Source organism: Salvelinus alpinus, chromosome 24, assembly GCF_045679555.1.
Source record: "Salvelinus alpinus chromosome 24, SLU_Salpinus.1, whole genome shotgun sequence".
NCBI classification, from domain to species: domain Eukaryota; kingdom Metazoa; phylum Chordata; class Actinopteri; order Salmoniformes; family Salmonidae; genus Salvelinus; species Salvelinus alpinus.
The window spans coordinates 35,473,947-35,488,289 of NC_092109.1; the positions used below are offsets into that span (position 1 = coordinate 35,473,947).

At 43.1% G+C, this 14,343-nt stretch overlaps 1 protein-coding gene across 2 annotated transcripts in view; it reads left to right on the forward strand.

The window, feature by feature from the left end:
• The window catches only part of LOC139552738 (A disintegrin and metalloproteinase with thrombospondin motifs 2-like), a 112,778-nt gene that overhangs the window by 50,037 nt on the left and 48,398 nt on the right, over nt 1–14,343 (forward strand). For both annotated transcript variants that reach the window (XM_071364764.1, XM_071364765.1), the window contains exons 5-12: nt 6,646–6,729; nt 7,338–7,494; nt 9,066–9,171; nt 10,192–10,338; nt 11,050–11,182; nt 12,823–12,936; nt 13,065–13,210; nt 13,336–13,511. In XM_071364764.1, the coding sequence (XP_071220865.1) occupies nt 6,646–6,729; nt 7,338–7,494; nt 9,066–9,171; nt 10,192–10,338; nt 11,050–11,182; nt 12,823–12,936; nt 13,065–13,210; nt 13,336–13,511 (1,063 nt within the window). The remainder of the gene's footprint in view (nt 1–6,645; nt 6,730–7,337; nt 7,495–9,065; nt 9,172–10,191; nt 10,339–11,049; nt 11,183–12,822; nt 12,937–13,064; nt 13,211–13,335; nt 13,512–14,343) is intronic.

A 14,343-nucleotide genomic window follows, 5' to 3' on the forward strand; every position in this document is an offset into this window, starting at 1 on the left:
CTATGACCATGTTGCAAATGTCTTGTTCTTGTTGATGGCTGAATACTGCTGCTCTGTCACCAGCATGAGGTCGTTGTGCAGTCCTATATATGACATGTAGAGCTGCTCTGCCACCAGCATGAGGTCGTTGTGCAGTCCTATATATGACATGTAGAGCTGCTCTGCCCCCAGCACGAGGTCGTTGTGCAGTCCTATATATGACATGTAGAGCTGCTCTGCCACCAGCATGAGGTCGTTGTACAGTCCTATATATGACATGTAGAGCTGCTCTGCCCCCAGCACGAGGTCGTTGTACAGTCCTATATATGACATGTAGAGCTGCTCTGCCACCAGCATGAGGTCGTTGTGCAGTCCTATATATGACATGTAGAGCTGCTCTGCCACCAGCATGAGGTCGTTGTACAGTCCTATATATGACATGTAGAGCTGCTCTGCCCCCAGCATGAGGTCGTTGTACAGTCCTATATATGACATGTAGAGCTGCTCTGCCACCAGCATGAGGTCGTTGTACAGTCCTATATATGACATGTAGAGCTGCTCTGCCACCAGCATGAGGTCGTTGTACAGTCCTATATATGACATGTAGAGCTGCTCTGTCACCAGCATGAGGTCGTTGTACAGTCCTATATATGACATGTAGAGCTGCTCTGCCCCCAGCATGAGGTCGTTGTACAGTCCTATATATGACATGTAGAGCTGCTCTGTCACCAGCATGAGGTCGTTGTATTTGTAAGTCGCTCTGGATAAGAGCGTCTGCTAAATGACTTAAATGTAATGTAAATGTTGTACAGTCCTATATATGACATGTAGAGCTGCTCTGTCACCAGCATGAGGTCGTTGTACAGTCCTATATATGACATGTAGAGCTGCTCTGCCCCCAGCATGAGGTCGTTGTACAGTCCTATATATGACATGTAGAGCTGCTCTGTCACCAGCATGAGGTCGTTGTACAGTCCTATATATGACATGTAGAGCTGCTCTGTCACCAGCATGAGGTCGTTGTACAGTCCTATATATGACATGTAGAGCTGCTCTGTCACCAGCATGAGGTCGTTGTACAGTCCTATATATGACATGTAGAGCTGCTCTGTCACCAGCATGAGGTCGTTGTACAGTCCTATATATGACATGTAGAGCTGCTCTGTCACCAGCATGAGGTCGTTGTACAGTCCTATATATGACATGTAGAGCTGCTCTGTCACCAGCATGAGGTCGTTGTACAGTCCTATATATGACATGTAGAGCTGCTCTGTCACCAGCATGAGGTCGTTGTACAGTCCTATATATGACATGTAGAGCTGCTCTGTCACCAGCATGAGGTCGTTGTACAGTCCTATATATGACATGTAGAGCTGCTCTGTCACCAGCATGAGGTCGTTGTACAGTCCTATATATGACATGTAGAGCTGCTCTGTCACCAGCATGAGGTCGTTGTACAGTCCTATATATGACATGTAGAGCTGCTCTGTCACCAGCATGAGGTCGTTGTACAGTCCTATATATGACATGTAGAGCTGCTCTGTCACCAGCATGAGGTCGTTGTACAGTCCTATATATGACATGTAGAGCTGCTCTGCCCCCAGCACGAGGTCGTTGTACAGTCCTATATATGACATGTAGAGCTGCTCTGTCACCAGCATGAGGTCGTTGTACAGTCCTATATATGACATGTAGAGCTGCTCTGCCATCAGCATGAGGTCGTTGTACAGTCCTATATATGACATGTAGAGCTGCTCTGTCACCAGCATGAGGTCGTTGTACAGTCCTATATATGACATGTAGAGCTGCTCTGTCACCAGCATGAGGTCGTTGTACAGTCCTATATATGACATGTAGAGCTGCTCTGTCACCAGCATGAGGTCGTTGTACAGTCCTATATATGACATGTAGAGCTGCTCTGCCATCAGCATGAGGTCGTTGTACAGTCCTATATATGACATGTAGAGCTGCTCTGTCACCAGCATGAGGTCGTTGTACAGTCCTATATATGACATGTAGAGCTGCTCTGCCACCAGCATGAGGTCGTTGTACAGTCCTATATATGACATGTAGAGCTGCTCTGCCCCCAGCATGAGGTCGTTGTACAGTCCTATATATGACATGTAGAGCTGCTCTGCCCCCAGCATGAGGTCGTTGTACAGTCCTATATATGACATGTAGAGCTGCTCTGTCACCAGCATGAGGTCGTTGTACAGTCCTATATATGACATGTAGAGCTGCTCTGCCCCCAGCATGAGGTCGTTGTACAGTCCTATATATGACATGTAGAGCTGCTCTGCCACCAGCATGAGGTCGTTGTACAGTCCTATATATGACATGTAGAGCTGCTCTGTCACCAGCATGAGGTCGTTGTACAGTCCTATATATGACATGTAGAGCTGCTCTGTCACCAGCATGAGGTCGTTGTGCAGTCCTATATATGACATGTAGAGCTGCTCTGCCACCAGCATGAGGTCGTTGTACAGTCCTATATATGACATGTAGAGCTGCTCTGCCCCCAGCATGAGGTCGTTGTACAGTCCTATATATGACATGTAGAGCCGCTCTGTCACCAGCATGAGGTCGTTGTACAGTCCTATATATGACATGTAGAGCTGCTCTGCCCCCAGCATGAGGTCGTTGTACAGTCCTATATATGACATGTAGAGCTGCTCTGCCACCAGCATGAGGTCGTTGTACAGTCCTATATATGACATGTAGAGCTGCTCTGTCACCAGCATGAGGTCGTTGTACAGTCCTATATATGACATGTAGAGCTGCTCTGCCACCAGCATGAGGTCGTTGTACAGTCCTATATATGACATGTAGAATTCACACAGATGTTACAGATAGTCTATTGTATTCAAACTGTGCTGTATTACTGTATTACTGTATTACTGTATTACTGTATTGCTGTATTACTGTATTGCTGTATTACTGTATTACTGTATTACTGTATTGCTGTATTACTGTATTACTGTATTACTGTATTGCTGTATTGCTGTATTACTGTATTGCTGTATTGCTGTTTTGCTGTATTACTGTATTACTGTATTGCTGTATTACTGTATTACTGTATATTCCTCATACATATCTTACGGTACATTGTGATTTTCAGACTTGCGTTTACCTTTACAATAGTTGCTGTATTGTTGTGAATGAAACGCTGTAACAAAAGAACGGGTACATATTTACCTGTTTTCCCTACGGTATGTTTGCACAATTGATGACACTGTGGACCTGTTTACATCAGGCTGTAGTCTCCGACCAGCCTCTTCCATTGTAAGACCGTGGTTTATGACACTGTGGACATGTTTACAATAGGCTGTAGTCTCCGACCAGCCTCTTCCATTGTAAGACCGTGGTTTATGACACTGTGGACATGTTTACAATAGGCTGTACTCTCAGACCAGCCTCTTCCATTGTAAGACCGTGGTTTATGACACTGTGGACATGTTTACATTAGGCTGTAGTCTCAGACCAGCCTCTTCCATTGTAAGACCGTGGTTTATGACACTGTGGACATGTTTACATTAGGCTGTACTCTCAGACCAGCCTCTTCCATTGTAAGACCGTGGTTTATGACACTGTGGACATGTTTACATTAGGCTGTAGTCTCAGACCAGCCTCTTCCATTGTAAGACCGTGGTTTATGACACTGTGGACATGTTTACAATAGGCTGTAGTCTCCGACCAGCCTCTTCCATTGTAAGACCGTGGTTTATGACACTGTGGACATGTTTACAATAGGCTGTAGTCTCCGACCAGCCTCTTCCATTGTAAGACCGTGGTTTATGACACTGTGGACATGTTTACAATAGGCTGTAGTCTCAGACCAGCCTCTTCCATTGTAAGACCGTGGTTTATGACACTGTGGACATGTTTACAATAGGCTGTAGTCTCAGACCAGCCTCTTCCATTGTAAGACCGTGGTTTATGACACTGTGGACATGTTTACAATAGGCTGTACTCTCAGACCAGCCTCTTCCATTGTCAGACCGTGGTTTATGACATGGTCCACAATTGTGGCTCTGATTTCATCAGGGACTCTTATTCTTTGCCTTCTACCTCTTCCTCTATTATGTCTTCCCCTAACACCACCACCATCACCATCACCACCACCACCACCACCACCACCATCACCATCACCACCACCACCACCATCACCACCACCACCATCACCACCATCACCACCACCACCATCACCACCACCACCATCACCACCACCATCACGCATTCTTACACATCTTATTTTTTCTCTTCCACGAGCATGTAGCTGCTCTTCAGGGTTGTGATGTTCCCCCATGTTCAAAAATGATAGTGATTGTGCTGTGGGCAAGCTCCATATATATGCTTCCAAACTTGATTGGTAAGATTGTGATTCCTATTTCATTACTATGTCACCTGGCAGGTAATTTGCCAATTTAGCAGACTGTCACGCCCTGACCATAGCTTGCGTTGTATGTTTCTATGTTTTGTTTGGTCAGGGTGTGATCTGAGTGGGCATTCTATGTTGTATTTTTTTATTATTTTTTTATTTCACCTTTATTTAACCAGGTAGGCTAGTTGAGAACAAGTTCTCATTTGCAACTGCGACCTGGCCAAGATAAAGCATAGCAGTGTGAACAGACAACACAGAGTTACACATGGAGTAAACAATAAACAAGTCAATAACATGTCTAGTTTGTCTATTTCTATGTGTTTGGCCTGATATGGTTCTCAATCAGAGGCAGGTGTTTGTCGTTGTCTCTGATTGGGAGACATATTTAGGTAGCCTGTTTTGTGATTGTTTGGTGATTGTCTATGTGTAGTGTTTTGTGTTAGCACTTTATTCGATAGCTTCACGTTCGTTGTTTGTTATTTTTGTATAGTTCGTTCAGTGTTCTCTTTTCTAAATAAATTCAAGATGAACACTTACCATGCTGCATATTGGTCCTCCGATCCTTCCAACTACTCCTCCTCAGAAGAGGAGGAAGACGAACGTGACACAGACATCACAAACATTCCATGTCATAGATATTTATGGAATATACATGTATGTCTGACAGATTTTGATAATTTAATGGATCATTTTGCATGTGATGGCTCACATGATGAAAGAATGTTTAGAAGTTGTGAAGAGTATTTCAACGAGAATCAACTCATCAGTTTTGATAGCCATGTGCATGTAGTTATTGTGCAAATTGTAGACAAGTGTACTTCCTCTTTTGCACACATGCCAAAGCACATGCAATTTGCTTAAATTAATAAGAAATTCAAATCTGGTGTGAACAAGAAACTAGTTGTTCAGAGATTTTAACTTATTGTTGTGAAAAAAATTATTATCATTCGAGAATTGAGCCCAAAACTGTAATTTGAGATCTATCGCATCCCACAACTGTCCCAGAATATGTTTGGAATATTTATTTCTCACACAGAATAGAATAGGTCAACTTTTGTGCTGTGGAGGATAGTAGACTGACATAGGCTAGTGCTTTTGCTGTTCATTAGGCCTACTCATCTTGTTGGCTGACGAAAACTAAACGTGGATAGATCTTCCAATATCTTCAATATGCACCTAGAAATTGGATAAGGACGTGCACAGTTGCTTCCCCGATGTGGCTGTCTTCACTTGTTGCCTGTGAGAAAGGCAGAATCAGGTGATGGAGAGCCATGTGAGTGAGAGGTGCATCAGAGCGTGCAGCACTCCGGGCCAAGGGCACAATGGCCACTGGACGCAATAGGCATGGATTTGTTTAGGGTGCATTACAGCCACACAAAGGGGATTCTGCCTTTAAATTCGAGGCATTATCAAGTGCTTGTCAAATTGTGAATGAGAGACTGATGAAGTGTGTACATCCTGCGCAAAAAAACTAAGCAGAGCTCATACCTTTCAAGCAACTTTTTTCAAATCATCATTAGAGTCACATCATGCAGCCTTACAATGTATAAAATATCTAAACATATAGCCCAACATTTGTAGAACAACTAAAGTTACATTATTAACTCTAAATGAAGCGTATAGGAGTACCTATTTTTTTGTTAACCACTCAACACAGAATAGCCTCATCTGCGCACTCCCTCAAATCATTTGTTCAATTGTATTCTTCATACTATAAAATAACGCCACAGCGCTAGGTGCATCTCAATATTAGTGTCCATAATGTTTTGTACTCTAATTGTATGTGTGGAGACTTTATGAATAGGACCTCCTCTCAGAGAGAGAGACACACATTTATATCACATTACAGGAAGAGCATTTCTGGGGAAGAGGTGCATTTCTGGGGAAGAGTTACATTTCTAGAAAGAGTATCATTTCTGGGGAAGGGGCGCATTTCTAGAAATATCAGCATATCTGGAGAAGAGGTGCATTTCTAGAAAGAGGTGCATTTCTGGGGAAGAGGTGCAAACTAATGATGCATTGATCAAATTCCAACATATCAATGTCAGATGGAGATGTACCAGGTGCCGTTAACCTGCACTATATCCAACCTCTCTCAAATAAGTCAGGTAGGTGATATGCATTCCAAATGTCCATCTATCTGGTATTAATGCCCACTCTAGAATGCATTTCTAGCCAATCAAAAACTAGTATTCAACAATGCTGTGGTATAAGATCATGTGCTGTATTGTCAGGCCACATGCCTATGTCTGGTTGTCAATTTGTCTGTTTGTCTGTCTCTGCAGGTGAATGAGATTTACCAGGATGGTACTCTGGGTGCCCACATCAACGTGGTTCTGGTCCGGATCATCATGTTGTGTCCTGCAAAGGTAAGACACAGTAGGTCTCAGTCACTAACATGATCAGCGGATGTAACCTGTAGGAGACCGATCCCCATGTTGAAATACTCCTGTACTCTGGTATTGGGGGGAGCTCTGTTGGAGCTTGGGGAGTTGGTGTGGGGTTGATACGGTAGGAGATCAGTTTGTGTTTTGCCCTCTCCCTGTCTGTCTGTATAATGTTTAAAATGCCAAATAACATTTTTAAAAAGATTTAAAGAAAATAATCCACCTGTACTGTATCTACTTTTGGTAACAATGTATTTAATAGTAAAACCCCGTTACTATAGCTACAGAATAAGGCTTTTTCTCATTTGGTGTGTTAGGAGTTACATGAATTGTATTATGGATTGCCTGTGATTGCCAGTTTATGTGAGAGAATTCCTAATTTGCTATCATGGCATCGGTGTGCCACCTCTAAGGCATTTGGAACATCAAGAGTACCACCTACTGGCTAGCAGGATATGCCACGAATATTTAGGAAAAAAGTAATTTCAATGCACTGCAGACATTCTGGGAAATATACAACATCCTCTTATAGAGTTTGTAAGAAGGAACTGAGGTGATGTGTTGACAGTCCTTTCCTGTATTGGTTCCAGTCTTTGAGTCTGATAGAGCTGGGGAACCCGTCTCAGAGTCTGGAGAACGTATGTCGCTGGGCCTTCCTGCAGCAGAAGGAAGACAGGAGTGATGCAGAGTACCATGACCATGCCATCTTCCTCACCAGACAGGAGTTTGGCCCCTCCGGCATGCAAGGTACTGGACATACTTATTAATGTGCTCTCATACAATATACACATCAGGTGCTCTCATGCAATATACACATCAGGTGTTCTCATACAATATACACATCAGGTGCTCTCATGCAATATACACATCAGGTGCTCTCATGCAATATACACATCAGGTGTTCTCATACAATATACACATCAGGTGCTCTCATGCAATATACACATCAGGTGTTCTCATACAATATACACATCAGGTGCTCTCATGCAATATACACATCAGGTGCTCTCATACAATATACACATCAGGTGCTCTCATACAATATACACATCAGGTGCTCTCATGCAATATACACATCAGGTGCTCTCATACAATATACACATCAGGTGCTCTCATACAATATACACATCAGGTGCTCTCATGCAATATACACATCAGGTGCTCTCATACAATATACACATCAGGTGCTCTCATACAATATACACATCAGGTGTTCTCGTACAATATACACATCAGGTGCTCTCGTACAATATACACATCAGGTGCTCTCGTACAATATACACATCAGGTGTTCTCATACAATATACACATCAGGTGCTCTCATACAATATACACATCAGGTGTTCTCATACAATATACACATCAGGTGCTCTCGTACAATATACACATCAGGTGTTCTCATACAATATACACATCAGGTGCTCTCATACAATATACACATCAGGTGTTCTCATACAATATACACATCAGGTGTTCTCATACAATATACACATCAGGTGTTCTCATACAATATACGCATCAGGTGTTCTCATACAATATACACATCAGGTGTTCTCATACAATATACACATCAGGTGCTCTCGTACAATATACACATCAGGTGCTCTCATACAATATACACATCAGGTGTTCTCATACAATATACACATCAGGTGCTCTCATACAATATACACATCAGGTGTTCTCATACAATATACACATCAGGTGCTCTCATGCAATATACACATCAGGTGCTCTCATACAATATACACATCAGGTGCTCTCATGCAATATACACATCAGGTGTTCTCATACAATATACACATCAGGTGCTCTCATACAATATACACATCAGGTGCTCTCATACAATATACACATCAGGTGCTCTCATACAATATACACATCAGGTGCTCTCATACAATATACACATCAGTTGTGTGCATACAGTATACACACTCCTTCCTCTCTTTCTCTCTTTCCCTCACTTTCAATTCAATTCAATTTGCTTTATTGCCATGACGTAACACTGTACGTATTGCCAAAGCTTACTTTGGAGATTTACAATATTAACATAATTAAAATAGTAATAATCAATATGGTCAAAGGGACAACAGTAACAACAATAGTCAAGGGTCAAAATAACCTTACATTGAACAATAACAATTACAATAAGCATAGAGGACAGGTTGTCTCTCTCTTTCTCTCTCACTTTTCCTCTCCTCTCCTCTCCTCTCCTCTCCTCTCCTCTCCTCTCCTCTCCTCTCCTCTCCTCTCCTCTCCTCTCCTCTCCTCTCCTCTCCTCTCTCTCTCTCTCTCTCTCTCTTTCTCTTGTTGCTTAGGTTACGCTCCTGTGACGGGTATGTGCCACCCAGTGCGGAGCTGCACTCTCAACCACGAGGATGGCTTCTCATCTGCCTTCGTTGTGGCACATGAGACTGGACACGTGTGAGACACACTTATACACACACACCGTTCAACACACAGTATACACACACCATTCAACACACAGTATACATATACACAAACACTGTTCAACACAGTATACACAAACACAGTTCAACACAGTATACACAAACACTGTTCAACACACAGTATACACAAACACCGTTCAACACAGTATACACAAACACTGTTCAACACAGTATACACAAACACTGTTCAACACAGTAGACACAAACACCATTCAGCACACAGTATACACAAACACTGTTCAACACAGTATACACACACACCATTCAACACACAGTATACACAAACACTGTTCAACACACAGTATACACAAATACTGTTCAACACAGTATACACACACCATTCAACACAGTATACACAAACACTGTTCAACACACAGTATACACAAACACCGTTCAACACAGTATACACAAACACTGTTCAACACAGTATACACAAACACTGTTCAACACAGTAGACACAAACACCATTCAGCACACAGTATACACAAACACTGTTCAACACAGTATACACAAACACTGTTCAACACAGTATACACACACACCATTCAACACACAGTATACACAAACACTGTTCAACACACAGTATACACAAACACTGTTCAACACACAGTATACACAAACACTGTTCAACACAGTATACACACACCATTCAACACAGTATACACAAACACTGTTCAACACACAGTATACACAAACACCGTTCAACACACAGTATACACAAACACCGCTCAATACACAAACACCGTTCAACACAGTATATACACACACCGTTCAACACAGAGTATACACAAACACCGTTCAACACAGTATACACAAACACCGCTCAACACACAGTATACACAAAGACATGTATTACTACAGTTAGAGGCATTTACATTTTGTAGGTTAAATCTATTGAAAATGAATACAACACACGGTACACCTGCATGCATACTCCCAGACGTGTAATTAGTGCCTGCTGTTTATGTGACGACATCCTGTCCTCCCCTGTCAGGCTGGGTATGGAGCACGATGGCCCCCCTGGTAATGAATGTGGTGATGAGGTGCCCATGGGAAGCATCATGGCCCCTCTGGTGCAGGCTGCCTTCCATCGATTCCACTGGTCCCGATGCAGCCAGGAGGAGCTCAACAAGTACCTGAAGTGAGTCCAGGTCAACCCTGACCTCTGACCTCTCTCTGGTGCCACAGTCAGGACATACACATCTCTACCCCAGGATAACATGGCTTTATGTTGTCTTATGGTCTTGTACAGATTAGATTAGGTTCATTAGGGAGGGAGGTCTCTGTGTGTGTATTGCAGCCATGTGGCTCATCCCTTATGGCAGGGTTCCAAACAAATGGTTTGGTGGTTTGAGGAAAATATAGTTCATATAGTTTAAAATGACTAAAACCAAATGGAAACTGTGTAGAAATGATAATGGACCTACATTCATACAGTTTCTTGACTGTTCAACTCACTAATAATCAATGTGCACCATCAATTGACCCCCGCACCGCTCTGATTCAGATGTGGAAGACACATTTCAGTTGAATGCATTCAGTTGTACATCTGACTAGGTATCCCCCTTTCCCTTTCCCTTTCCCTTCCCCTTTCCCTTTCCCTTTCCCTTACATTCATACAGTTTCTTGACTGACCAGCTCACCAATAATCACTGGACAGTCAAGGAGCATCGAAAATTCCAAAAAACGATGGATAGAGAACTCGTTTTTGCAAATGTAAACCTTTTTTACGCCCCTGCATTATGAGATTACAGTGTAAAACACAATGAATATTCAATTTTGAGATAATTAATTAAACTGATAGATCTAAACCAAACCCTTCAACTCCAATGAATATGTTTTCCTCCCACAGCTCGTATGACTGTCTCCGTGACGACCCCTTCGACCATGACTGGCCGGCGTTGCCACAGTTACCAGGGATCCACTACTCTATGGACGAGCAGTGTCGCTTTGACTTTGGCGCCGGCTACACCATGTGCACGGCGGTGAGTCCTTCATCAACCTCACAGCCATATGTACCCGTATGCCCAAACAAGCTGTCGCCACACCAGCAGTGTCTAGCGCTGCTACCAATTTAATTGAATAGCCATCTCTTAGAAAGGCCACCATCTGGGCCCCAATGATGCTCAAATCCAACGGAGCCTGAGCTTCACACCAGCGTCTCTCTTATGACCATCGATCGTCCTTGACTTCATTCCTTGACTTCCTCCTTGACCCCTTTAACTAGGTCAAGGTCAGGGTGTGGCCATAAAACTGTATACCATCTTAGCTTTTAAGGCATCCAGGGAAACAAATATGATTTTTTATGAACTCATGAGTTTACAGCAGGCTGACTTCATCTGTTGGTGCAGTATGACCGCCTTAGATGAAAAAGAAAAAACACAGAACAATGCCGAGCTGTCTCTCTTTAAAGATGAAAGCCGCCTTTCAGAGTCAGTTATATTTATATGTGTTTCATTTTATTGTTTCAAAAAGGCTGAACTATTTGGGCAAGATGGGGGGGGTTTTTGATGTGGAAAGAAGAAAATGAAAACAGCTGTAACAGCGGGTTTCTGGATCACATTCTGGAGTAAATTGGAGGGAGTGTCTTTTGGATACTTTGCTTCAATTCCTTGTCAAACTATTTCCTTAGCTGCAAAGGGTGGCCCGTTCAGCAAAGCAGGTAAGGCATCAGCCTAGGTCAGAGAAGTGTGTCCCTAGCTTCTTTGTCTAATGTTGTCCACAAACCAGGTGTCTGCCAGGGTGTTTAACCACGTCACTGTCTATTCTTTGTGACATTAATGAACGTTTGTGTCATTCAGAGCTAGTATATTATGCATCTGGTGGACTGTAAGGTGACGTATTTTACAGACCTGTCTTGATGTGTACACACACCCACACGTAAACATGCCTCCGTGATGTTTTCCATGTCTTTAGGCTCAGGTTACATGTATGTTCTCACACAGGTTGTTATTTTGATTGATGGTGATGGAATAAGCAAAGATGGGGTGATTTCAATGTAGTCTAAATCACTGTCGTTAAGACGTGACTCGTGAAACATACTCCTGCGAATGTATCTGACTGTACTGTGCTGTGAGTAATCTCTTGTGGACACACTATGTAAACATAACTGGTACATCTGACCAAATCACGGCAGATTTTAGTTCTGGGTTAAGCAAGATTATGCTGTGAGTGACAACATGTTTTGATATAGATTCATAGTATGGTTTCTTCTTTCTACTGTATGTACCTCACATGTTCAATGTCTTGGTGCATCAGATTTGACATGTTCAATGTCTTGGTGCATCAGATTTGACATGTTCAATGTCTTGGTGCATCAGATTTGACATGTTCAATGTCTTGTTGTTGAATGACCATGGTAATGTTTGTGCTTCACAACATGTAAATATTAACATAGACATCCTTAATGACAGTATTAATTGTTGTTCTGACTAAACCCTACCTTGTGTAAGCTCACAGCTATTCACAATATTAGAGATACATTGGGCAGATATAGTATTCGGTGAATTCCACCAACGACATGTGTACATACACTACAGTTTATGTTTTCTTGGTTGACATGTTAAGGCTGAGGGAAGCTTTCTTGATCAGCATCTGAGAGAGAGCATGAATCTGTTTCTTTTAGTACAGCACCTACGACCCCTGCAAGCAGCTCTGGTGCAGTCACCCAGACAACCCATTCTTCTGCAAGACCAAGAAGGGTCCGCCCATCGACGGCACTACGTGTGCAGCAGGGAAGGTAAGAAAGGTTCCTCTTTACATGCTAGTGCTTTGCTTCAATGTTTCTGTCAACATATGCAGTGACAACTCTTCGTCTCTCTCTCTCTCTTCCTCTCTCTCTCTCGCCCCCCCCTTCCTCTCTTTCAGCACTGCTTCAAGGGTTACTGCATAAAGTTGACCCCAGACATTCTGAGACAGGATGGTGCCTGGGGCCAGTGGAGTAACTTTGGCTCCTGCTCCCGTACCTGTGGGGGTGGTGTGCGCTTCCGGACCCGTCAGTGTGACAACCCAATGTGAGTACAGCACAAGACGACAAGCTGATAGGTGTGCTTTTACTCTCTGTTAACGATAGGAACATGTCTATAATGTCTCAAATGTAAAGGAACTCCCGCTGTCTCTCTCCTTTGCCCTAACTCAGCCCTGCCAATGGAGGACGCACCTGCTATGGCAACAGCTATGAGTTCCAGCTGTGTAACCTAGAGGAGTGCTCCAAGCCCTTAGTTGACTTCAGGGAGGAGCAGTGCAAGATGTGGGAGCCCTACTTTGAGTATGACAACACCAAGCACCACTGGCTGCCCTATGAGCATCCTGACAGTAAGTCCACAGTGCTGCCTGGCTGGGAGTCAAAAGTCTTTGAAAAAGACAGAGGGACCAGAGAAGCGTTCGTTCAGACTGACGTTAGCCCTATTTTTAAAAATGGGGACTGTGTTATAGCATAACTACCACTGTCTTGACAATTAGTTATTTACCCATACGTTAAATACATTTAAGCAAGTACACTCACAAAAATGGACACAATAGGTTTGACATGCAAAAAACAAGACCCAACTATTTGCCATATTTTTACACTTAGAATAGAAGCTGAATATAAGAAGAGTTGGACATTATCCATCCTATCACCTCTCCTTTTTGATTAGTACTTTTTGTGCATGCCTTTCCCTCTGTACTGTCCAGAGATTGGACCAGTAAGGATAGGAGGTTTATCATGCCCTCACAGCAGCTGTTACCACTCAGGCCAGATGTGTTTTTTACTCAGAAGTTGGCTTGGAGGTTCTGTTGAGGCAGAGAGAGGAAAAAGTGTACACCACTGCTCTCATTTTTCCGTTGTGAGGCCAGGACTTCCAAGCCAAACCATTATAAAACTCTGAAGTTACATAAGGTGGCTCATAGCAAAACAGACAGCTTAGGTTTAGGTGGAGAGAAGGGGGGGAGAAGGAGGAGGAGAGTAGGGGGGAGGAGGAGAGGGAGGATGAGAAGGAGGACAAGGAGGGGGAGGAGGAGGAGGAAGAGGAGGATAGGCATCTGGCTGCACTGACATCCACATTACTTCACAGGGCTTCACAGTATATTACCCAGTAGCTCAAGTATCTAGGCAAAATCATAATGATTCTTCTGAGTGGGATCAGAAGAGTAAACCTGGATTTTG